Here is a 24,207-nt window from a genome sequence, read left to right as displayed (position 1 = left end):
CAGCAATTTACTGCTCCTTAACCCACAGGGGCTATTCACAGTGGGTGGCTCCGCATGTTTTGATTTACAAGCCAGGCATATTTTGCTTATTAGACGACAGCACACTGTATTTAATGTGTTCATTCTCTCGATTTCTACTGTCACCAGTAGATGTCACACTTCACTCAAAGAAATTAGGATGCCAGTTTGGATTTTTTTTTTTTTTTAACTTTGACTCAAATGCGCCATGCAGGTGTGAAGAAATTCCTAAGTTCTAAATATAATTTCTCTTTTGCAAATCTAATATAGTTATTATTATTAACTTAACCATACATTCTATAGGTCTGTTGGGCCTATCAGATTAAATATTTTGCTTCTTATCCTTTTTTCAGTATATTTAGAGTGTGGCAGGTTATTTTAAATAAATAATATGTTGTGTAAGAATATCTTGATCAAGTCAGAGGGAATTAGGCAACAGACAGGCAACACTCTGCACTGGTCACTGGTCAGTCACAGGGCCAGCACCAAACACACACAAAAAAAAGAAACACAGTGGGTTTCTTTCTTTTGGTTCATAAATAATCTGCATCAACAGAGAGAACAGACAAATTCACAAACGTCTCAGACAGCTGGAATTAAATAGAAATTTGAGTGTATCCTGTAAGCCAATACCAAGGAGCGTCTCTTAAATCTAAGTCTAATTTGCAACAGTGTGGCCAACTGCAAAATGTCAAGGCCCTGAAAGTGAAGCAGTTAAACAGAATTTTTCACCCCCCTGAAGGGAGGCAGTATGTAATCAGTTCGGTTTGTTTGTCTGTCTGTCTGTTTCTTAGCAGCATAACATCCACTGTTTTGAAGATATCAAAATTTTGTGTGATGGTAGATATCAATAACAGCTCGAGCTGATTTAATTGTGCTGAAAATCGGGCCAAGGTTAAGGTCAGGGTCACCCCAAATGATAAAATCAGTGAAAACTTTAAATCTACCGACAATTCTTTATGGCTTATCTTCAAATTCCACAACTGGCTAAGCATTTGACCTTGAACTTCATTGTTAGCGTTTACTTTGAAAAAAATTTAAATAAAACATAAAGAGTTTTATTGATTTCATTTAAGTCTGTTCTAGTTATATGGGTAAAGATAATAAAATACATCACAATCACACACTAACACATCTGCACTTATGGCCAGTTTGTGTTATCTGTTGGAGTGTGAATGTTAGGTAAAAGTCCTTAGGTATTGCAAAAAGCCTTGTACAAATATGTGTGTGTGTGTGTGTGTGCGCGCGCATGTGTGTGTGATCAGCTGACTCAAATTTACAGTATGAAGCATTTTGATTGCTTAAATTGAGTTTGAAGGCGCCTTATAAGTGCCAAACCCCATGCCACTTATTTTCTTCTTTTTAAAGTATTATGTAAATATTCTTTAAAGCATCATTTAGCGTCAGCTGAAGTACATACACAGTTTAAATTCCCATGATTAAGACTGTGTTAGGTATGTACTGCAGTTCAACACGAGCGTGCACATTAAATATTTTCAGCACAAAAAACAATCTGATAACATTATACACTGCCACCAATTTAATGTAAAATTTAATAACATTTACAGGAAAACATATACAGCAACAATATTTTATCATGAGGCTAGTGTCCCTGCAATTAAATCCGAGCTGAGAATATGACTGCGACCTGACAACCTGACTGTAGGTTTCAGCTGAAGGAAGAGACAAATTAAAAATAAAAAAGATGATAAACAGAGACGGGCAAAATCAAAGTGTTGAGGGACTGAAGGTTTTGTTTCCTGAGACCAGTCATCAGTGTTGCTGCCTAATACGATTAACTAGTAAACTACTTTATAAAGTATATACTTAAAATATTATTTCTAAGCAATGGCTTAAAGCTTACTTTCTGAGGATATAAATTATTGGATCTGTTTTCAGCTCATGTGGACATTTTTCACTCTGTGGAATGACTTTTATTTCATCGTTAGCTTACATTGTCTCTTTTATTATTTTATATATGCAGACAATTTGGAATCTGTCTTAATAATATTCTTTCGTTGTGTACACACTTACAAAAAAAGAAAAGAAAAATTGCACTGCAAATTATCACTAATAGTTACTATGCAAACAGGTAAGCTATCAATTATTGATCCTCTATCTTTACACATGTAGCTATGTCAGTATTTATTGCCAGAGTTTAAGAGGGTGATTCATTGATTCTTCAGTCTATGGTGATGACACCCTCCTCCACGCTGAACTGGTTCACCAGCATGTCATCTTCCTCCTTCATGGAGTTGAGCAGATACTTGACCCCAGCTTTCACTCCGGTCTTCACCCCTGCACCCAGAGCATAGCCTGCTACCCCAGCAGTCCCACCCGTGGCGACCATGAGGGCATCTGTTCCGAGGTCAACGGCGCTCAGGATGGCTCTCTCCTTGGCTGTTTCAGAACAGTTGACTGAGGCGTAATACACAGCTGTGCCAAGGTTATAGAGTGTGCTGACTCCAGGGATCCACTCCATTACACTGTACACGCGCTGCTCGCTTTTGTTGATGCAGTTCCTCTGGGTGCTGCGCTTCCACCGGTGACCAGTTGCTGCTGTGGCCCTGCACTGATGGATCCAGGTCTCAGATTCTGTGGATTCAGATGGCAATATGCGACTACCTTTTTTCCACACTGCCTGGTACATCCCGGGTGTGTGACGCCCACTGCTGGTCACACCAGCACACAGGAATCCCAGGCTTTCACAGCTGCTCACAGCATCCTCCAGTCCACCTGTGCCTCCCTCCACAGCGTTTCCTATCAGCACGGTCCCATTTACTCGACTCCAACCCTCGCAGTGCCCCTCCTGAATAGTGTTGCCTTCTCCCACGAATGCCAGCTGCTCAATGTTAAACATCACAGCTTTTATGTGTCGCTGAGTTTGATCTCTCCCTGAAGGCAATGATGCTGATGTGGGTGTTGGTGCAGCTGCTGATTTACTCATCCTTCGCTCTATTAGGCCTTCTACCTCCATCAGGAGCTCCTCTGTATCAGCCACTCCCAGCAGATCATACAGCTTCAGCAACAGGGTCTGTGCTTCCTTTGGGCACCCTGCCACCACCAACACAGGCACCAAAGAGAGACCCAACAGCTCCTGTGGAAACATGGAGGACAGCGAGTCATCCACAGCGCTGGCTGACAGCAGCTCCTCACAGCTGATGTTCCCCTGAATATGTAAATGAGCTTGAATCTGCTCCTGAAGCTTCGCCCCAAGGACCGATGTCATTCGTTGGGCAGATCGGATTCTTTTAGATTTTTCCTCAGGTAAGAGACCAGACTGAACTTGAGATCCCAGGAGAGAGTCCAGATTCTGTTTGGACACCTCCTCTACAGCTTCATGGGTGTCACTTCCTGGAAGCAGAGTGCTCTTTTGCACCAAAGGAGGTGGGACCCTGCACAAGGCCTGTTCATTCAGCAGGAGCTGGATCACAATCAGCCACTTCAGCTTGGAGGACATCATCCTGCTTTAAAAGAACACTTTTCCAAAGCCACTACACTAAATCGGAATAGTAAAAACAAGGGAAAAAAAACATTAGGGTTATTATTGTATGTGCTGAGTAAATAGTGCAATCAAAGACCTGGATTATTTGGTTAGTTTGTCATCACAGTAAATGTAAACCACTTTGTCTTATAGATGAGTTCATAATTTTTTAGCTGCCGTGCAGTGTTATTCTTGTGGTGTTAAATCCTTTGCTGCAGGCACTAAGCAAATATTGACTTAATGGTGTTTATGCATTTGCAAAGGTATGCTGTGCAGGAAAATAACCTTAGTAGAACATTTAACCTTTAAATCCAGAACAAAAATGCTGTTTGTAAAAAAAAGAGTTAATCGCACTGTAACTTTAACAAAAAAAAAATGCTATTAACAAATCTATTCTACATCTAAAGTGAAATTAAACCCAAAAAAAAAGCAAAAGCAGTAAAAAAATGATTTTGTTTAGCAAAGCAAGAAAGAGCAACACGTCCTGAAACTGGCCTCTCACTCGGAGCTGAAGCAATTGCTCATGTCCTGTTTTGTTCTCAAAAACAACAAAAACATCCTGTTCCATATGTTTATCGTACACCTACCTTATTAATAATTAGTGTTGCTCATGAAGTCCTGAGCGTCTGACCAAGATGGCTTCACCATGTAGGATGCTTTTTGTATTCCCCTTTTTCCCTTTTCTCCAAACGTACATAGTGATCTTCTCTCCCTTTGCCTCCAATGAGAATCTCTTTCTTTACACATGACATCCCACAGCCCTCCCTCTGTATCATCCGTCTTTCAACTCCCTCTTCTCTTTGGCCTCATTGCTCAACAGGGAGATCAGGGCTTGAATATTGATTCACGTGGGGGAAAGTCCATGTGTTCTAAAGCAGTTTTGTTTGTCTGCCCCGCCATCCTCTCATTCTCCCCGCCCCCCACCTAGTCCCTCTGCTCCCCCTGTTCCCTCTCACACAGTCGCCAGGTTTTGTTTTTGACCCAAATACTTGAAAGAAATCTCCCCTCGTGCCATTAGCGAATTTATCTCTTACAGAACCAAGTGAAGGGGAGGGGGGGGGGGGGGTATTTAAGGTAAAGACCCATCACAAAAGCCCACATAAAACTCTGTGTGCTGTGTGTGCGTTTCTTTTCCTTGTGCCATTATTTTACATCCTAATGCATTACACACTGCTCCATTTACAAACATACTTTTTCTTTTTCTTCTTTTTTTTTTGCCCTGAAGCTCTGTTGACACACAATATAACGCTGGTAAAAGTCCATCTTGCACCCAGAATAGTGCAGTTTTGACCTGGAGCATCAGTGTCTTTTAGAAATGTGACTTTATCAGAGTCATTGTGATGACGCATTTAAGTCGTTACCTTTATTACATTTTTAAAATTACAATCTAATGAATTGCAATGCCTGCTTGTTTTTTGTTTGTTTGTTTGTTTGTTTTTTTGACTGATTTGAGGCGTGAAACATTTTCAAAAATAAGCACATATCCTGTTTGTTGTTGCTCTTGGACCGGCATTAAGCACAAAAGAACTTCTTAGCCAAAGAACTTAACTTCTTCTCCTGATCCTATACCACTCACTCATTATGGCTACTCTCTTTCTTTTGTTCTTTACACACCGATTTTACCCTTACACAAAAATAGCTTTACCCTGTTAGAATCCTGCAGAACTCTCAAATAACAGGAATAACCCATATTTGGTGAGGAACCGTATTCGGTAACTTAAATAGACATCAAAACTGGCCTCCCCGGGACTCACTCGGAGGTTCCACATGGATTTCTCCCACTTATTCAGCAAATTCAGGTTATGTGACAGAGAGTGATATTATTGCATTTAACCAGTCAGTAGTGGACTGAAGCATGTCAGACTTGTTCAGTGTTCTTCCAGAATTTGGAAAACTAGGTTTTTCATCCCTATGTTCTCCCACACTTATAGTTTCCAGTAGTAATAGGTTCCTTGTAGGTTCCGATAACACTCTAGAGTTAAAGTTTTAAATTTCCATCTATGTCAATGAGTGTCCTACAAATAAATAAGATCATTCAGAACCAAATTGTCCAACTACCATAAAAAAATGTAAAAAAAACATAAATAAATAAAAGTTAATCAGTCATTTCATGTGTTCACAAGTCCTGTTGTCATTCTTGCATGTCTGGTAATTCAGTAATATAACGCTCTGCACAGACACATAAAATTCAGAGCTGCTTCCAATTAGACGATAATCAATCATATCACATGAGCAGATTGTTTTGGCCCATTTATGTTAACCAGCAATAGTTTCTTAAATATATGCACTCACTGGCCACTTTATTAGGTCAAGAAGACCTGCTGAAGCTCTGCTAAGCATCAGCATAAGGATGAAACATGACTTTGAATGTAGTGGGTTGATGGTGCCACACTAGCTGGTCTGAGTATTTCAGAAACTGTGCATTTGCTGAGATTTTACTACACATCCATCTCTAGGGTTTAGAAAATGAGCAGAGGTCAGAGAAAAATGGGCAGGCCACTTCAAGCTGATTGGAAGGCAGCAGTAACTCAAACAATTACTCATCATAACCAAGATATGTAGAAAAGCATCTCTGTGCACACAGGACATCACATCTTTAAAGAAGATGCGCTACAACTGCAGAAGACACCATATATGTCAGCTAATGGTGTGAAAATATTTCATAGCATACCACTTTGGATCCCTTTATGATCACTGTATTGACTACCCATCTTACAATGGCTGCTTTCAGCAGGATAACACACAAAGCTCAGATCCTCTCACACTGGTTTCTTGAAGATGTTAATGAGTTCCCCCTATTCAAACAGCCTCCACAGCCACCATAACTCAATCTGACAGAAAACCTTTGAAATGTGGGTGAACGGGAGATTCACATCATGGATGTGCAGCCAACAAATTTGAAGCATGTGTGATGCTGTCATGCAACTATGTAAAAATGGACAAAAATCTCTGAGGAATGTATCCAGCACCATGTTGACTCAATGGCATGAGAATTAAGGCAGTTCTGGGGGTAAAAGTGGGTTCAACTCAATAGTAGCAAAGTGTACCTAATGAAATGCCTGGCATAATGTGTGATAGGAGGATTTCTTGGCACTAGGGGGCGATGTTGGAAATATTTTCTTTTTCATGGGAGCAGATGTCAATATAAATAAAACTTCTGCTTCTTCAAGTTGCTTGAAGATGTTTTCACCTCTCCCACTGGGTTTAAATCTGGTTTGACCGGATGAGAGGTGAAACGTCTTCAAGCAACTTAAAGAAGTCCAGACGCTTTTACTTGCAAGCTCCTTTGACTACGATGACCTGGATGACTGAGAACCTTCACAGACTTAATGATTCGAGCAAAATGTTCTGAAAAGAACGCTGTCTGTTTTTTGTTTTTTTTTTTTACATCTGACGCAAGAAATATGAACCACCTGAATGTTTCACCTATTTTTTAAATATTAGTATTAGTTGCTGACTATTTACATCCCAACAGAACAGATTAGGGATGTGGTAGAAGGGGAGAGTGTCATCGTGGATGTGCAGATGATGAATATGGAGCAACTGTGTGATGCTGTCGTGTCAGTATGAATCAAAGTTTTAAAAACTTTGTTGAATCTGTGCCATGAAGAATTAGTGCAGTTCTAAAAGAAAAAGGAGCTCAATCAAGATAGCAGCAAGATTTCTTAATGAAGTGACCGATGAGTGTACAACACAAATATATGACGCTCTTGCCCGGACACAGGAAAGCGGTCCTATTTAATGTGGTTGATAAATTATATAAAATGTCTAATTAGAGGACTGATTGCTTACACAGTAATTTCTGCAAGGAATTCAGTGGAAATGACACATATGGATATGATTAAGACCCTAGGGTCCAATAAAAAATCCTCAGAAGCTTTTTCATATAAGTGGAGCACTTTATTTACATCAACAGGTTTTGAACCACAGGTTTTTTAAGTGCCTGCTTCACTTTGTTTGTGCAATGTATGACTGAGCACGACTGCAGCCATGATACCGTGATACTAATGAGCATTTGTTTTTGTGTAGTTAGAAAGACTTTAAACATTTAGATTTATTGTTGCAATAGAATATTTTTGCCTATGGCAAAACTGAATTCAAAGTAACTGAGGTTAAAAAAAGAAGAAGAAAGAAATAGAAAAGCTCAGAACTTTTATTTGTGTCTGAATGACAAAGTCCTTCAGCGAAAGATGAATTGTTCTCCATGCATTTCATGTTCTGTACAAAATGAAAGCGTTAACATTCTAGATCAAGTTTAAGAGATGCTAATACCAGGTTTCAGCAACTATGGACAGAGTTAGCTGGGTGATGCCTACTGCTAACTGCTAGAGTCATTTGAAAATAAATAAAGCTATCAATAAAGCATTATCAATTTATCAAATTAACCACCGACAAATTGAATAAAAGTGTTAAAAATATTTTCCATTTAAAATTAAAACAAAAAGAAAACGAAACCAATTGTTCTGCATGTGATGAGTCTGTAGGGGTGTTTCTTCTGTCTCATCAAGCCACTGATGAGCTGTTGGCACTGTAATTTAATTCAGTTCAGTTTAATTTATAATCTGACCTAATCACGACAACAATCGCCTCAATGTACTTACAATAATGCAGAGAAAACCCCAGCAATCAGACAACGCCTTATGAGTAAGCGCTCAGCAACAGTGGGAAGAAAAAACTTCCTTTTAACAGGAAGAAGCCTCCAGCAGAACCAGGCTCAGGGAGGCCATCTGCTGCGACCAGTTGGGGGTGAGGGGTGGGAGACAGGTGAAAGACAGAGATTAATAATAAGTAATAATTAAAATCTAGAGAGTGAATCTAGAGAGAACACATAGTGAGTAAAAAAAAGGTGACTGAAGAAGAACCATTGCATCATGGGAAGTCACCAGCAGCATAGGCCTGTTGCAGTGTAACTAAGAGTGGATTGAGGGTCAACTTATCCAGTCCTAACTATAAGATTTATCAAAAAAAAAAAAATTGTAAGAACAATCTTAAAAGCAGAGGGTGTCTGTCTCCCAATTACAAACTCACAGAGAGAACTGGTTTCACAGAAGGAACTAAATGCTGATGGCTCTGCTTCCCATTCAACTTTTAAATACCTTACGAACCACAAATAAGCCAGCAGTCTGAGAGCGAAGTGCTCTATTGGATTACTATGAGGTCTTTAGGATGAGACGGGGTTTGATTATTTACTCTAATTTTAGAGATTCTGCACAAATGCAAGAATATATATATGTATATTTGTCTAATGTGCACACTGAAGAAGATATCCTGGTCAAAAACAAGTCCACCTGGTTAGACACCATGTTTCTAGGATTTTTACAATAACCTCAGTTTTGTCTGAATTTAGTGGTCATCCCAGTCATTATGTCTAATAAGTAATAGCTTAAATTTTGCATGTGTCATCTGGCTGCACGGATAGCTAAAGCTGGGTTTCATTTTCATAGCAATGACAACATACGTTGTGTTTTGTGGCATATGGTAAACAAAACTGCCCAAGGGAAAATGTCTAATGCAAATAGTTTTTCCTAGCAACGAGCAACCAATTCTGTGGAACTCTGTGGAGCAAATAAACTGTAGTGTTTGACAAACAGGAAGGCTGACTGACATGTTTGACAGGAGATAATAGTTAAAACTTTATGGCACTTACTTTGGAATGAACAAGTTTCATAATGTCTTGTGGCAAACACTACATGCTCATATATGTTCACATTTAATGTGGTGATGTCACTCATTACATTAAAGGGAGCAGCGATGCTAAATAATTAAAAACACACGCATCTTTAAATTTGCTCTTGTGAATGTCTGTCACTGTAACACAAGTCATCCTAAGAGTAACAGGCAACAAATATCTGCAAGCTACAACGCCCTAAAACGTTAGTTCACACCCTGACCACAAACGTAAACTAAAGCTTCAAACATGTTACTGTAAGCCATCTGACACTGTGTTTCGTTTTCTTAAAGAGCATGCATTTCAGTGACAAAGAGATTTCATGTGAGAGATACAGAAGAGTAATTCTAACAAGATAATCGAGCAAAACCTATTCCACATAATGAATAGATTAAAAAGTATGATTCATTTTCCGATGGCTGCTTCCAGCTGGATGATGCACCATGTCACAAAGCTATTATATACCACATTAAACATTTTCTTTTAATGTCTCTTGCATTAAATAAGGAATGGACAAAGGTCTGTACACAATTCAGCATACAAATAAGCTCCAGATTACTTTCTTTTTTTTCTTTTAATGTTTAAGCCAAAGTTTTATCCACATGAGGATGAAACATTTAGCTTTATTGTTAGATTTGTGTAGATTTTTTGCCTGTTTCTTTTATGTCTTAATGGGAAAAAAATATCATTTTTTCAATGAGGAACATCTAATGAGGCAGTTACAACAAATTATGTGTATACATGTGCTAGGGTGGGACAGAGTTTTGGGTGGTGGGTGGAGTGCTAATCAGATTAAAAATTAACTCAAGCTATATAAAATTTGAGAAAGAGAAATCCTGCTGTCTTAAAAGACAGGCTTCAACGTGACATGGCGCTGCTCTGATGCGAAGGGAAAAGCTGGAGTGATTGTTGGTTTATACATAAAGATCAGCTCAGGGTAAGATTTTTTACACTTTTGGTTCGTTACATGAGTCTTTACATGGCTGACTGCATGAATTAAATTATAATGTGGGATTATGTGATAACACAATACTCCATGGCTATTTTATTCCATTTTGACTTAAATCATAAGCAATTAGGTCAAAATGTATCACTTGATGCACTATAGTTATCTGATTATTTAAAACTTGCTATATTATTCCTTAATTATTCATATTTCTAGCAGCCAGTTGAGATGGGATGAGGTGAGAATAGATAAATATAAGTATAGGTAAAAAGCAATGGAGTGATAGCAAATAAAAATAATTGTCATACTATATGCACAAAATATGGCATACCTACACATCACAGCTGCAGGAGCTGCTCAGACATTGAAATCCATGCCATGAAGCTCCTAGCACAGTTTTTGTGTTGATGCCAGAAGAAGTTTGTAGCCTTTCAGCTCACCTTTTTCCACCTCAGGACTCAGCGACTCGTCATCGCAACTTGGTTGCAGCTGGGATAGGCTGCAGACTATCACAAAGAGCTAACACAAAGAGCCAGACAACTATTTGCACTCATACCTACAGGCATATAGAATTACCAGTAATTCCATGTCGCTGGACTGCGGGAGTGAGTGCTAACAGTGGCACTCACCCATTCCATCATAAATATTTGTAAAGGTGGACTGCGTGGCTACGTATTTGACTTTCGTCTTTGAATACAACTGAATTCAAAGATTAAGAGGTGTGACACAATACTTCATCTACATGGTGTTTGCTCAGTCAATAAGCACCTTTCAAGTTTTTATGAACAGCATAATGTTTCAAAGGTTAAGCTCCTCCTTAGACTTCTGAAAAGAGAGAAAAAAATGTAAACAATAAAATAGGAACTGCTCATGTTGGCTAATAGACAAGTATTTGACGTTTATTTGACAGAGATTGACAATAGACAATGCCATCCTCCTATCACTTATCTGGGTTTGTGTTGCGTGGGCAGCAGTTCGAGCAGAGAGTCTTAAGCCATCTGAGAAATATGATCTCTCCAGCCAGTCATTGGTCTGCCCTGAGCCTAGGCAGACAATAGACAATGTTGTGTATTGTCCATATCCAGCTGACGTGGTTATTAGTTCAAAAGGTGTTAGAGGAAGCACTGAAACAGTAGTGTTTACTCTGTATTCTGTTATGAACACACTAGAGAAAGTTCACTGTAAGCTTGGGTTTCAGCTGTAACATACAAAATTCAAGAGGAATGCTCATGAAATTCTGGAAGAATGTCTTGCTGTTAACAGCACGAGATCTACAAAGTCATTTGAAGCACAATAAAAGGGAACAAGTGAATTATTTTATGAAGAAATGGCTGTGGTCATGGACAGCAGAATAGATTAATAGATTACATAATTCACACGAAAGTTAATGGACTTTATATAATGATGGTGATGCCACAGAGGCAAATTGAAGCTTTACCAAACCAGTATTAGGCCTTTAGAGACTCTGACATAATATTTAAGGCTAATCAGTGGGCAGATATTTGCTATGCATCTAAAACCACGTTTTATCTATCCATGAACCAAGATGACACACACCAGTTAGTTAAACTGCATGAGTGTCTTTAAAGACATAAAGACCTGGATGATATCTGATTTCCTGCTTCTATATTCAAATCAAACTGAGGTTATTGCACTCAGCCATAAAAATCTGACATCCAGCCAGATGCTTATTCTGGATGGCAACATCCTGTCCCAGAGTGATACTGAAAAAAACTAGTTCCTGCATTTGTTACTTCGAGACTGGACTACTGTAATTCATCATTATCAGGATGTCTAAAAACTCCCTGAAAAGCCTTCAGTGGATCCAAAATGCTGCAGCAAGAGTACTGATAGGGACTAGAAAGGAAGAGCATATTTCTCCTATACTAGCTTCTCAAATCAAATCAAATCAAATCACTTTTATTGTCACATCACATGTGCAGGTACATTGGTACAGTACATGTGAGTGAAATTCTTGTGTGCGAGCTTCACAAGCAACAGAGTTGTGCAAAATACAATAATGTAAACAAGCAAAATACAAGAATGGCTACATCTGAAACTAATAAATATATGCTTGATTCCCAGTGAAATCCTGAATTGAATGTTTAATCCTTCTCCTTATATGTAACGTCTTGAATAATCAGGCCTCATTAAGACCTCACAGTACCATGTCACTTTGAATCAAGCTCTTCACTCTCAGACTGCTGGCTTACTTGTGGTTCCTAGAGTGTTCTGAAGTAGAATTGGAGGCAGAGCCTTCCATTTTTAGGCCTCTCTTCAGTGGAACCAGCTTCCAATTTGTATTCAGGATACAGACACCCTCTCTGCTTTTAAGATTAGGCTTAAAACTTTCCTTTTGGATAAATCTTATAGTTAGGGCTGTATCAGGTGACCCTAAATCCATCCTAAGTTATGTAGCAATAGGCTTAGGCTGCTACATATTAAATGTTTATATTTGAGCCAAATGCAAAAATAGATGTGCTTTAAACCAAATACTCAAAAACTCATATTTTAAGACACTCTGGGGTCAACAATAATTTGATATGCATCATTCATACAACTATATGAAAATGAATGCCACAGTTCTGCACAAGGCAGATGAGTACCACTAAGATAAACTGGTGCCTTAAAGAAGCAGTATTTAACTATACTCAAACAGCTTTGCTGCATCGTTGTAAACTGAAGTTACACAACAGATCGCTAAGTGTTGTGGAGGACAGTTCAACAGAGAACAAAGAACACCTTAACCACAGATACATGGAGACGCCTCCCATCTGATTCCCTAATGTGTAAATTCACTGTTACTTATGTCTTTTGTTTTTCTTTTTACCTTTAATCCAGTGATTCACAGTTCAGTGAAGTGATGGAGGAAACACATTTTTCACTGGTTGCATTGAGTATCTTCATTTTACTGACTGTGAGGTGCTGTTGTGAAGAAAAGGCCTACAATCCACTGACAGAGGTATGACTAAGTCAAATGAGATGCACTCACATTTCCACGCAGAACTTCGCAGCCACTTCAGCAAACGTATTAAATAAGAAGTTGAAAAAATAACAACACTGAGCAAAAGGCTACAGTGGGGCAAAAAAGTATTTAGTCAGCCACCGATTGTGCAAGTTCCCCACCTAAAATGATGACAGAGGTCAGTAATTTGCACCAGAGGTACACTTCAACTGTGAGAGACAGAATGTGAAAAAAAAAAAATCCATGAATTCACATGGTAGGATTTGTAAAGAATTTATTCATAAATTAGGGTGGAAAATAAGTATTTGGTCACCTCAAACAAGGAAAATCTCTGGCTCTCACAGACCTGTAACGTCTTCTGTAAGAAGCTTTTCTGTCCCCCACTCGTTACCTGTATGAATGGCACCTGTTTGAACTCATCATCTGTATAAAAGACACCTGTCCACAGCCTCAAACAGTCAGACTCCAAACTCCGCCATGGCCAAGACCAAAGAGCTTTCGAAGGACACCAGGAAAAGTATTGTAGACCTGCACCAGACTGGGAAGAGTGAATCTACAATAGGCAAGCAGCTTGGTGTGAAAAACCAACTGTGGGAGCAATCATCAGAAAATGGAAGACATACAAGACCACTGATAATCTCCCTCGATCTGGGGCTCCACGCAAGATCTCATCCCGTGGGGTCAAAATGATCATGAGAACGGTGAGCAAAGATCCCAGAACCACACGGGGGGACCTGGTGAATGACCTGCAGAGAGCTGGGACCAAAGTAACAAAGGTCACCATCAGTAACACACTACAACGGCAGGGAATCAAATTCCGCTGCTGAAGCCAGTGCATGTCCAGGCCCGTCTGAAGTTTGCCAGAGAGCACATGGATGATACAGCAGAGGATTGGGAGAATGTCATGTGGTCAGATGAAACCAAAGTAGAACTTTTTGGTATAAACTCAACTCGTCGTGTTTGGAGGAAGAAGAATACTGAGTTGCATCCCAAGAACACCATACCTACTGTGAAGCATGGGGGTGGAAACATCATGCTATGGGGCTGTTTTTCTGCCAAGGGGACAGGACGACTGATCCGTGTTAAGGACAGAATGAATGGGGCCATGTATCGTGAGGTTTTGAGCCAAAACCTCCTTCCATCAGTGAGAACTTTGAAGATGAAACGAGGCTGGGTCTTCCAACATGACAATGATCCAAAACACACCGCCCGGGCAACAAAGGAGTGGCTCCGTAAGAAGCATTTGAAAGTCCTGGAGTGGCCTAGCCAGTCTCCAGACCTCAACCCCATAGAAAATCTGTGGCGGGAGTTGAAAGTCCGTGTTGCTCGGCGACAGCCCCAAAACATCACTGCTCTCGAGAAGATCTGCATGGAGGAATGGGCCAAAATACCAGCTACTGTGTGTGCAAACCTGGTAAAGACCTATAGTAAACGTTTGACCTCTGTTATTGCCAACAAAGGTTATGTTACAAAGTATTGAGTTGTATTTTTGTTATTGACCAAATACTTATTTTCCACCCTGATTTACGAATAAATTCTTTACAAATCCTACCATGTGGATTCATGGATTTTTTTTTTTCACATTCTGTCTCTCACAGTTGAAGTGTACCTCTGGTGCAAATTACTGACCTCTGTCGTCATTTTAGGTGGGGGAACTTGCACAATCGGTGGCTGACTAAATACTTTTTTGCCCCACTGTAACTCTTTTTCCCTGTCCCCCAAGGCTGGATCGGACCGTGATTTGAAGAGATTTGATGACATCGGTTATGACAGCTTTCTGGGTCTGATGGGACGGAGAAATGCTGCTCTGACAAACAGTATGCCAAGAATTTTTGCTCCACTTTTCCTAAGAATGAAACTCATTTAACCTGTAGTTGTTTTAACATAAAAAGCAGCTGAATTTGGTGTTAAACAAGTTTTCATCATTGTGCTTTACTGAATGCAATATTTTTCTTTTGCAGGGGACACTGATCACAGCCTTGCTGATCTGTTGGGGTGGAGAACAAGTGAGTGCCTTTGGAATCAGTAGAACAGTTCTCACTAGAAGGAAGATGCGCTGATAAATGAATTAGATGCATTTTCTTAAATCTCAGGTCACTTTTAAGCAACTTCGGAAGCACTTGTTAGTTAGGTTTAGACTCCAAAAACAACATGGTTAGGCATAGGTGTTAAAACAGTAAACCACACTTGTTGATGGATGAGCTGGGAGCAACTGCTCGCTCTCAATCAAGAGGCAGCATTACACTCTCTACAGCCTCTCCTGATTTTTTTTTTTTTTTTTTTTCCACGCCTATCACAAGAGCTCAGGCTGAGATTGTGAAAAGGTGTGGATCTGTCAAGTCTGGTATTCCATGGCAAGTGACAAATCTAGTTCCAGGAAGCAGTGAGCAGTGTTTCTTGGTCAGTGTAGATAGCTTGAAGGCACTTTACTTTTCTTTGCAACAGGTATGACTAGTCTGCGTGAAAACAGGTATGCAGAAAAGAGGAGGCGGTTTCACTGATGATGGAAGGCATAGGTAAGAAACCCGCTCACTTGAGAAAAAAGAAATACAAGAAAGAAAGTTATGTATCGCTTTTGTGGAAATGTTTTGACTCCATTTTGGATTTTTTTTTCCCCCCTCAGGATGGAACGCTTTGTTTAATGGACACATGACACATACTTGTATCATGAACCCTCATGGTGAAACTTCGGCTTTTCCATCGCGCTGTAAACCCTCAGGGCTACTGTGGACAATGACCATCCGCCCATCAAATATTATTCAGTCATAGTAACCCTGCATTAATGTTCCTCTGCTGTGATGAGAAAAATGCTCTGTGCAAATACATGTAAACAAAATCAAGATATAAAATATGCTTTTATTTATAGTGATTAAATTACCATTTCACTAAAAACAATCCTGCACACTGATTATATCATGTGTGCTCACACATTAAAATGAACTCATATCCACACTGAAGTGTATCAACTCAATTAAGATTTCTATTCCAATATAAATACGTTCCAAATATAAATATAGCACTGTACACCATTCCCTTTAAGAAAACTCTGAAATGAGAAGATTGTCAAGGACCATTAGAAATGATGCGGCTGATATCAAATGTGAACGTGAGCAGCCAAAAGAAAGATGAGAAGAAAAAAACATGCTCTGGTGAACATGCATGTGTTCGTGCACATACTACAGAAACCAAGTGTAAACACAAAGTTATATTTGAAAATATCAACCTCATACATTTTTAACCTTGAAGAAAATGTGGTCAGAAAAAGAAAAAAAGGCCACCGTTCCATGAAAACCTTTAGTCACTCTGCAGATATGTGCCAAATTCCTTCTTCTTTCAGCATTTAAGCTCACCTTTGGTGATTACTGCATCTACCACAGGTTTAATGTCTGGTTAGAAACTAGCAAAAGAGCTGTTATTAATTTTATTTTTTACATGTGCAAAGTGTGCCAACTTCAAATGAGGCCTGACTGGCAAAGACTTTCAAAATAACACCACCTTTGTCAAACTTAAAAAAACCAAAAAAGACATTCACTGACTTGAATGAAGCTCAAACACATTACAACAGATGGATTCAGTAAAATAAAACAGCCATCTGAATCAACACTCTCTTCACGCTCATGTCACAGTGCTAAGTCAAGTGTGCAGCTAATGGCTGGCTCATACAATCTCAATTTACAAGGCACAAGCTAATGACTCCACTGTAGGAAGATGCAGGAAACTGTGTGCAGCACGTTACACAGAAAGGTAACAATGTGCTGTGGGTCGGTTGATTAAGATCATTTTTCATTCCAGAGAAGACAAAAGAAGTTTGACTAACTTGTTCTTCATCCAACTGACTTCCCAGAAAGTCTTTGCTGACTAAACAAAGTCCTCTTTAACAAAAGAAAGAAAGAAAGAAAAAGACCCACAAGCGCCACACAATTAGCCCGATCACATATAACAGCTGAAAAGGCTCATCAGCCTTCACTGTGGTCTTGTGTGAAATCTTTGGCTGCATTGTAGAAATTTAGATTCCTTTTAAAGCATAACAGTCACCTCACTATTGAGGAGTATGCAATCAAAATATTTTCCTAAAATACATTTAGTAACGTATGATATCGGTTATATCAAATATTAATACAATCAGTTGCCAGTTTATTAGGTACACCTAGGAACACATGTAATAAATTCTTCTTTCTACACTAATTTCAGACATGTTTTATGTGTAGTTTGAACATTGCACAGCTGGATGTGTTAATTAAACAGAGAAAACTTCAGGATGGATTCTGTTTCAGCTCTTGTCTACCTAATAATCTGGCAACTGAGATCATTTTTAATAGCTGTTACTGTTTAATTAAGGCTGAATGTGTGATAAAAAAATTTATTTTGCCAGATTTTGAGGGTGTGTGTATATATATATATATATATATATATATATATATATATATATATATATATATATACATATACATAACCATCCATGGGACAAAATATTTCATTTGATAGAGAATAAAAGATTGACCTATTCATCACTTTTTTAAAACCTTTTTTTTTTTCCACTGTTACTTTGAAAAATAGGAGATCCACTTTGATTAGCCTATTTACTTTTTAGGAAAACAGCAGTTTTTCACCAATTCTGATGTCTGGTTTACCAAGAGATGCAGACTAATGGGTACATAAATATTATTAGTTAACTGTAACTACTTCACTTAAGTAAACCTTTTAGACTTATGCAACGTCTTGGTTTAAAACATGTCTTCAAAGAAGGAACTTGTCAAAACACAAAATAACCAAAAATAAAAAGTAAAGAGATGCTACCCTTGTATTTTATGTGAAAAGGCTTTTAAGCACAATCCTAAACGCTAGTGTTTGGGAGGCATCAAACTCTCGTAAACAACAATATGATCTGACATAAACCAGGTTTCAGGCACATAGCTATAAGTGTGAACTGAAGCCTAACAACTCCAGCAAGCCTTAAAGAGTGTTAGAACAAGTTTTACTGGGACTTTGTGGTAAGAAATGAAAGAACAGAAAAGTCACTTTTTTAAAAATGCACTGGAAATACTGGTTTACTTTGTTTTCAGAACAACAGAAAGGTGAGTCCTGTTATGGAACAATCTGTGAAAACACCTGACAAAACTGACATACAGAGCCACAGGTCACCTTTTAGCATGGGGAACACCCAGTCTTGCTGTCAAAGTTCACTAGCAGTCTAAGTGGACAAAGTTTTTATACTTCACTTTGATTATCAGAATGGATACCCAAACACTCAACACCCCAAATCCACCGCATATCCTAATGATCAGTACCCTCAACACTGCTACAAAGTCCTACTGTTATTTACCCTCTGCAGCAGCAGGACCATCTTTACCATCTACAGGAGGGGGATCTTCATTCTGTCTCTTGTCAGTTCTGGATAGGTCTGGATGGACTAGTTTTTGTTCCAGCTTTTTGTCTTTTTTCCCAGCATCCCACGATTCAAACTTATTTATACTGTAGCCAGGTGGGGTGGGAGGCTGATAGCGATATCTGTAGCCAAAGGCACGCAGGTGATAAGTGTAATATTCCATTAAATACATCCCTACAGCATCCACGTAATGGAAAGATATTGACATGTCCGAGCAGCAGTTAGGACCCTGAAAAAAAAAAAACAAGATATGGTTATTAATACACATGGAGGAATGTTTGTTTTGTAAACAAAAGAAAATGTCAATGTGAATGGGTGGAGTACAAAAGAAGACTAATGGTCTTGCGTCAGACTATTTATTCATGCTTGATAAATCCAGAAATGAATGCAAGACTCCATCAGTTTGGTTAAACAGTAGGGCTGTAACAAAACTGCAGTACCCAGCCCACAGTCTTGTTGCGATATCACCATTTTGTGGGTCTAAACACCATGTGTATAAATGCTAATTGACAGTGACAATGTTGGTAACACGCATCATGTTCAAGATGCTCATGCAGATTATGATTTAACCAGGTGTAGCTGTGCTAGTTAATGACTGATTAAAGAATGCTAGTCTGGTTAAACATATAATGTTAAAACTGGATCTATTGCGGATTTTATTCTTGGACTCTACTAGAGTAGCTTTGCAAGATACAAAATTTTGAATTAGTTCAACCACTCTCTTATATTAGCTGCTCTTCCAGTAAGCTCACTTTATTGAGACTGGCTGCACCTCACAAGCAAGAGAGTGCAGTCCAAAGCTTCAGCGTTTGGCTAATAGAGATTAAGCATATAATGCTAACCTCAATATTAAAGAATCCATATTAGCTTCCACCACTTTGCACGCATGCCAGAAAGAAAAAACAACAAGCATAACAGGTCCACTTTAAACATTGTTCTAGTATGGAGTGAAGTGGAAATGCATCCAAATATTGGATTTTATTTTGCAGGTGAGAATTCAGTTAAAATATTAATAGTGTTCAGCTTTCTTTAAACCTCTTTAATAGTGATGTCAAGAGTAAACACAATGTCAACGGTGTTTGCCACACTTGCCTCTGAGATGGGGTAGTAGCAGTAGCTCCAATACCAGAAGCTCTTTGGAAATTTGGCAGTGAGGTGCTGCTCAAGGACAAAGGGGTGAAATGTCTCCCTATGAAAAGAGTCTCTGGAGTCTCCAGCCAGCACCCCAACTTTCTCCATGCACTGCCCCATTGCCAGGTCCTCTACGGAGGTAGTATGAGTACACTGTTTGCTTTTAAAACCTTCAACAAATCTTCGCAAAGCCTCTTTGCTCAGTACGTAGCCTGCACCACCACTCATGTAGCCCTGCTTAGTGTAGGGCTTGAATCGTCTGCCGAAGTAAATAGGTTCCTCAGGAGTGTGGTTTGCAAGAATCCAGCGCAGGTTGTCCACTATGACGTAGGTGTCGTCATCTGCCTTGAGGAACCAATCTGCCTCATCTGCATAATGCTCATAAGCATAATGGTAGGCCCGAATTGTTTTCCAGTACAGCTGATCCCGACCCTCCTTTGTACCTAATCCCACTGTGGGAAAGTCGGGGTCATCCACAGAGCTCATGAAGACAACAATATTGCAATGGCGACTCCAAGTGTACTTCGCATGTCGAGTCTTCGTCTCCAGGTTTTTGGGTCCAGTCATCACCCAGCAAAGAATACGCACCTTTTTGTACAATTCATCAGCCATGCGGCTATCCTCACCTGGTAAGGACACAGAGACGTTATTATCATTTCACTGACTGAAACAAAGATAAGTCCAACTGTTTCAGGAACCTCCTACAACTACTGATGGTCCTGGAGGGTAAACTAATGGAAAGATGTTTTGCTCACATGTTATTGTTGTTGACTGTGCTTCCAGGTTCGCAAATAATCAATGCAGAAAAAAAGACAAGATTTCACATTTAATTTGCTGATGGCAACTTGGAAATACTGAGACTAGTTATGGTTGGTAATAATTCTGTCACAAAAAAGCAGTGCAGATCAGTGCAGTGCGACAGCTATTTAGATAAACAGTTTGGGCAAGTTACCAGTAATGAATTACTTCACCTTAATTTCACATCAAATCTGAGTACTAAAGGTATATTTGCACATACATAAGATACCAGATTACTGGAAAAGTGGGGATCAATCAGGTAATAACATGCTTTCATGCACTACAACACCCCATGAAGTGTACGGACCCCTGCAACATTTTACTATAGCATACAAAATCTGTCTGCCTGTGAGATCCTCCAACATAATCAGGACTTGAGCAACCAAAATTGGCATAGTACACAGGTACTGCACATATTAACCCGATTAAATTCATGAATATTATGAAATGCTTGGCAACCACCTACCAACGGGTAAAAGAATCCATTTCAGCATTTATGCACCTATATTATTTTATAAAAGTGTTATACAATTGATTGGTCTGATAAGCAGTGTAAGGTGATCAAACCCTCTCGTCTGAAAGATTCAAAAAATTTATTTAACTTTCTTTCCAGTTTTATCTGTGATCTTCTTTAATAGGTGTCATGGATGCTTTGAATATTTCATTTCACTCTTATGAGTGATTCTGTGTGTATTCACTTTTGTCTTTGCAGGGAGAACAAAAAGCTCTAGTAACTAATACTCATGACTCAGTACAGTGATATGCACCTTTATTCACAGCTTAAGTGAAACTGTTACTAAAATGGTTCTACTTATCAGCGGTCTGCTAGAAATCTGCTGACTTAAACAAATTACAGAGACATGAGAGGTTTTTGTTCCCCTGTCCTGGATTACAGAAATCAGCTTCCAATTCTCACTAACACAGTTGGACTCTTCCCTTCAATGTATGCTAATACACTCGTTTCCCTGTGCTTTGTGTTCCTGAGCTTTCACATCTTTCTTCTTCCTTGTGGATTCCAGTCAAGACCTGGCGACTGCTGAGCTTCCTGAGGGTGTAGTCAATCATCTCCACTTTATCCTCATGATTATATGACTATTGATTTCTTGTTTGTTCTTGTCCACAGTTCTCACTTGGTAATGTTCAAATCTTGATTGGTTATAAGGGATTTATACTTCTTTGCTAAATCTACGCCATAAGCACACTGTAACCACAAACCTCTTTGAAATCCTAGATTGTGTCCTGACGTGCACGTCCCTGGAAATGTAAACACACAGCTGCCCGTAAAGCCCACTTTTGACTACATTATTGCATCATGGGTTTTACATAGATTCCTATCATACAGAAAGTACTCAGGTATAACAGGAAAGGCTACTTAGCAGTTATAAACAAGACTTGAGAGAGTTATGGCTGCAATAAACGAAAACAGCTGCAATCTAAAACAAATGTAACTTGGCTCTGTTAATCGTCAAACACAGAGCACATTTTTGTTAATCAAAATAAAAAATATTGAAAAATAAAAAATGGATTACTGCAGACATTTCAGTTAAATAAGGCAACAAGGTGACTCCGAACCTGTGCTCTAAGTAAGTGAATATGTACAATCTTCAAGGATATAACTATGTAGCTCGTGGTCACGTGCAAGAGATAAAGTTTTATAAACCGGACTCAACCCTTTTCTTTGTTGAGAACATATGTCCTAAAAGTCTGAAGATAAATAGAATCACGTCCTCACTTGGCCTGAAGATAAAATATTGTTCTGGTTTAAGACAAAACATTTAAAACATTGAAAGGTTTTTACCTATATTTGTAGCTACTGAAGCAGTCCATGGCTTTCTATGCTTCACTACCTATACATATAATGTACAAACTTGCCTAGCAGAAAGTGAGACTACTATGGTATAAAAGGGACTACAATGAAGAAGTGAAATTTAAAAAGGAAGTTTTCATTTATGCTGTAAGTGTAGCTGACCAAAGTCCAAAGCTGAATACCGTAAATTATTAATTTATCAGAAGATTCAAAGTCTGAAACACACAGATTGGTGTTTAATTAAGGCATTAAAGAGGCACATGCTGTGATACCTATGTGATGAGGGTGCTCGAGGTTGAAAAGTGCAGACCCCTCTTTCTTCCACATTTTCTTTTCCTCCTCGAGCTGTTGCTGGTAGTCCTGAATTCTAGCCAAGGTGGTGACTTGATGCATTGGCAGAGTCTTCTCAAACCAAAGCTGCCGCAGAAACACGTACAGCGTAAAAGTTCCCACCACAAAGCCCGCATAAAATGAGATTCTGGGTCCGAGGGTCTTCATGGTGGACCGGATATCCTCACGGGCAGAGACTTAACTTGGCAGCAGCTGCGTACGAGAGCAAAGGAAGCATGGACCTAAGTTTCACTACAGTCTCGAGCTGTAGACGTGTTGACTATGAGCGTGATTACAAGTGTTTGTCACTCCCTGTTAAAGGTGTGGTTTGCTCACCAGCTTTAGCCTATCAACCATATCAGCTTTATGACAGCACACAGCTAGTCCATAGGTGTTCAAACACTTCTGCGCATAAAGCGGCGTTTTTCTTCAGGTAGCCCAGCTAGCCACACTTGCTAAGTTAACACGTATGATGGTGGGGGTGGGGTAAAAACCTGCTAAAAGAATATGTATGTTAACCGAGAAAACAAAATTTCCCCGGAAGAAAAATAGAACTAAGTACAGTCACAGTCATAACCAGTTAATCGGTTTCTCCAGTCATGTGTGTTAGGACAGCTGGTGATAGCTAACTAGCTAGTCCGTTATTTTTCCGAGTGCTAACGTTAACTTTCCATCACGTCGCGGTTACACGGAGCAAGAGGAAACTACTAAGCCCACCAACGGGCTGAAAAAAATCCTGACAGGAATAAAGTCAGAGAGTTTAGTGAAACTGTCACGCAGATTACAATAGTATTACTAATATTATACGAAACACGCCAAGAACTACATCTAACTTGTCTGCCGCTTCCTTCCGTCTAAAAAAAAGTAACTTCCGGTCAATTTATTCAGAAGAAAAGCGCTGACATGTTTTCACATAAGTTAATATGGAGAGTGGTGTGTTTTCTTTATAAAATAATACGTAATAATATGACTTTTGTTTTCTCAGAAAAAGATGTGAGTTGTGGAATATGTTTGACTGTGAAAGTTGAGCATAAATACAGTTATATAAACAAAGGAAGCAAAGTCTGGTTGCAGTGACAAAGAGAAAATACAAAAAAAAGGACTGACATTTGTACCGCCTGTGTCAACACACGACTGGATCATGTGTTGACCCCATCACCTCTTCTTTGTCTGTTCACTTCTATGTTTCTTCCTTTTCTAACTAAATTGATTTCGTTAACAGGGGTTTACATATGTGGTAGGATAAAACTTCCAGTGCATAATTACTGTTCTTTAAAGTGTGTTGATATTAAATAAATGAATTAAATAATTATAAGAGTCATGTATCAACAAAATTAAAGCCGAATGTTAATTTATACCTTATTTCAACTGTTATTTTTGTTACCCAATTTGGGTACAGGACAGGTTTTAAAACTGAATAAAATTTTAAAATTCAGAACAAGCACTGCAGTCAAAAATGTCCAATACACACATTGTTACAAGCAGCTTTATTGGTATACAGATACATATAAATCAATTAAACACTTCCACTGGTCCTATAGGGATTCACTTAAGAAACACGAGGCACAGACAGAGGTTGTGGCACAGTCTTAAGCACTAATAAAATGACCGCTCACCCTAATTCAGAGATCACACTCTAATACTACTGCACACAATCCCACAAGAAACCCAACT

General features: G+C 39.0%; 2 protein-coding genes and 1 long non-coding RNA gene across 4 annotated transcripts; 1 reads left to right on the top strand and 2 right to left on the bottom strand.

Annotated features, from left to right (window-relative positions):
• Window positions 1–1,534: 1,534 nt before the first annotated feature.
• apof (apolipoprotein F) lies at window positions 1,535–4,452 on the bottom strand. Its single transcript, XM_082534666.1, has 2 exons — window positions 4,090–4,452; window positions 1,535–3,517 (listed from the first exon to the last, which is right to left on the bottom strand). The coding sequence occupies exon 2, from the start codon at window positions 3,479–3,481 to the stop codon at window positions 2,201–2,203; it is 1,281 nt and encodes a 426-aa protein (XP_082390792.1). The 5' UTR covers window positions 3,482–3,517; window positions 4,090–4,452; the 3' UTR covers window positions 1,535–2,200.
• Window positions 4,453–9,809: 5,357 nt separating this feature from the next.
• Window positions 9,810–17,539, top strand: LOC309707085. Its single transcript, XR_014276910.1, has 6 exons — window positions 9,810–10,107; window positions 12,958–13,078; window positions 14,805–14,898; window positions 15,043–15,087; window positions 15,527–15,597; window positions 15,705–17,539. It is a non-coding gene; the product is annotated as an uncharacterized lncRNA (long non-coding RNA).
• Window positions 17,540–18,100: 561 nt separating this feature from the next.
• c1galt1lb (core 1 synthase, glycoprotein-N-acetylgalactosamine 3-beta-galactosyltransferase 1, like b) lies at window positions 18,101–23,404 on the bottom strand. 2 transcript variants are annotated; one of them, XM_082534194.1, is made up of 4 exons: window positions 22,870–23,404; window positions 22,476–22,746; window positions 19,560–20,224; window positions 18,101–18,696 (listed from the first exon to the last, which is right to left on the bottom strand). In XM_082534194.1, the coding sequence occupies exons 2-4, from the start codon at window positions 22,699–22,701 to the stop codon at window positions 18,397–18,399; spliced, it is 1,191 nt and encodes a 396-aa protein (XP_082390320.1). In that variant the 5' UTR covers window positions 22,702–22,746; window positions 22,870–23,404; the 3' UTR covers window positions 18,101–18,396. The 2 variants fall into 2 exon arrangements, with proteins under 2 accessions (XP_082390320.1, XP_082390319.1); XM_082534193.1 differs by having other exon boundaries at window positions 22,476–23,404.
• Window positions 23,405–24,207: the final 803 nt, after the last annotated feature.

This window comes from Aulonocara stuartgranti (genome assembly GCF_965226115.1).
Source record: "Aulonocara stuartgranti genome assembly, chromosome: 5".
In the NCBI taxonomy this organism is placed as follows: domain Eukaryota; kingdom Metazoa; phylum Chordata; class Actinopteri; order Cichliformes; family Cichlidae; genus Aulonocara; species Aulonocara stuartgranti.
The sequence above is the reverse complement of the archived record's forward strand: the minus strand, read 5'-3'. Positions and strand labels throughout refer to the sequence as shown.

Excerpts from the sequence above, each read along its gene's own strand:
- apof (XM_082534666.1), bottom strand. The coding sequence starts at position 3,481 with ATGATGTCCTCCAAGCTGAAGTGGCTGATTGTGATCCAGCTCCTGCTG.
- c1galt1lb (XM_082534193.1), bottom strand. The coding sequence starts at position 22,701 with ATGAAGACCCTCGGACCCAGAATCTCATTTTATGCGGGCTTTGTGGTG. Across the intron at positions 20,225-22,475 it reads CGAGCACCCTCATCACATAG|GTGAGGATAGCCGCATGGCT; the intron begins GTATCACAGCAT and ends TGTCCTTACCAG. Across the intron at positions 18,697-19,559 it reads GCTACTACCCCATCTCAGAG|GGTCCTAACTGCTGCTCGGA; the intron begins GCAAGTGTGGCA and ends TTTTTTTTTCAG.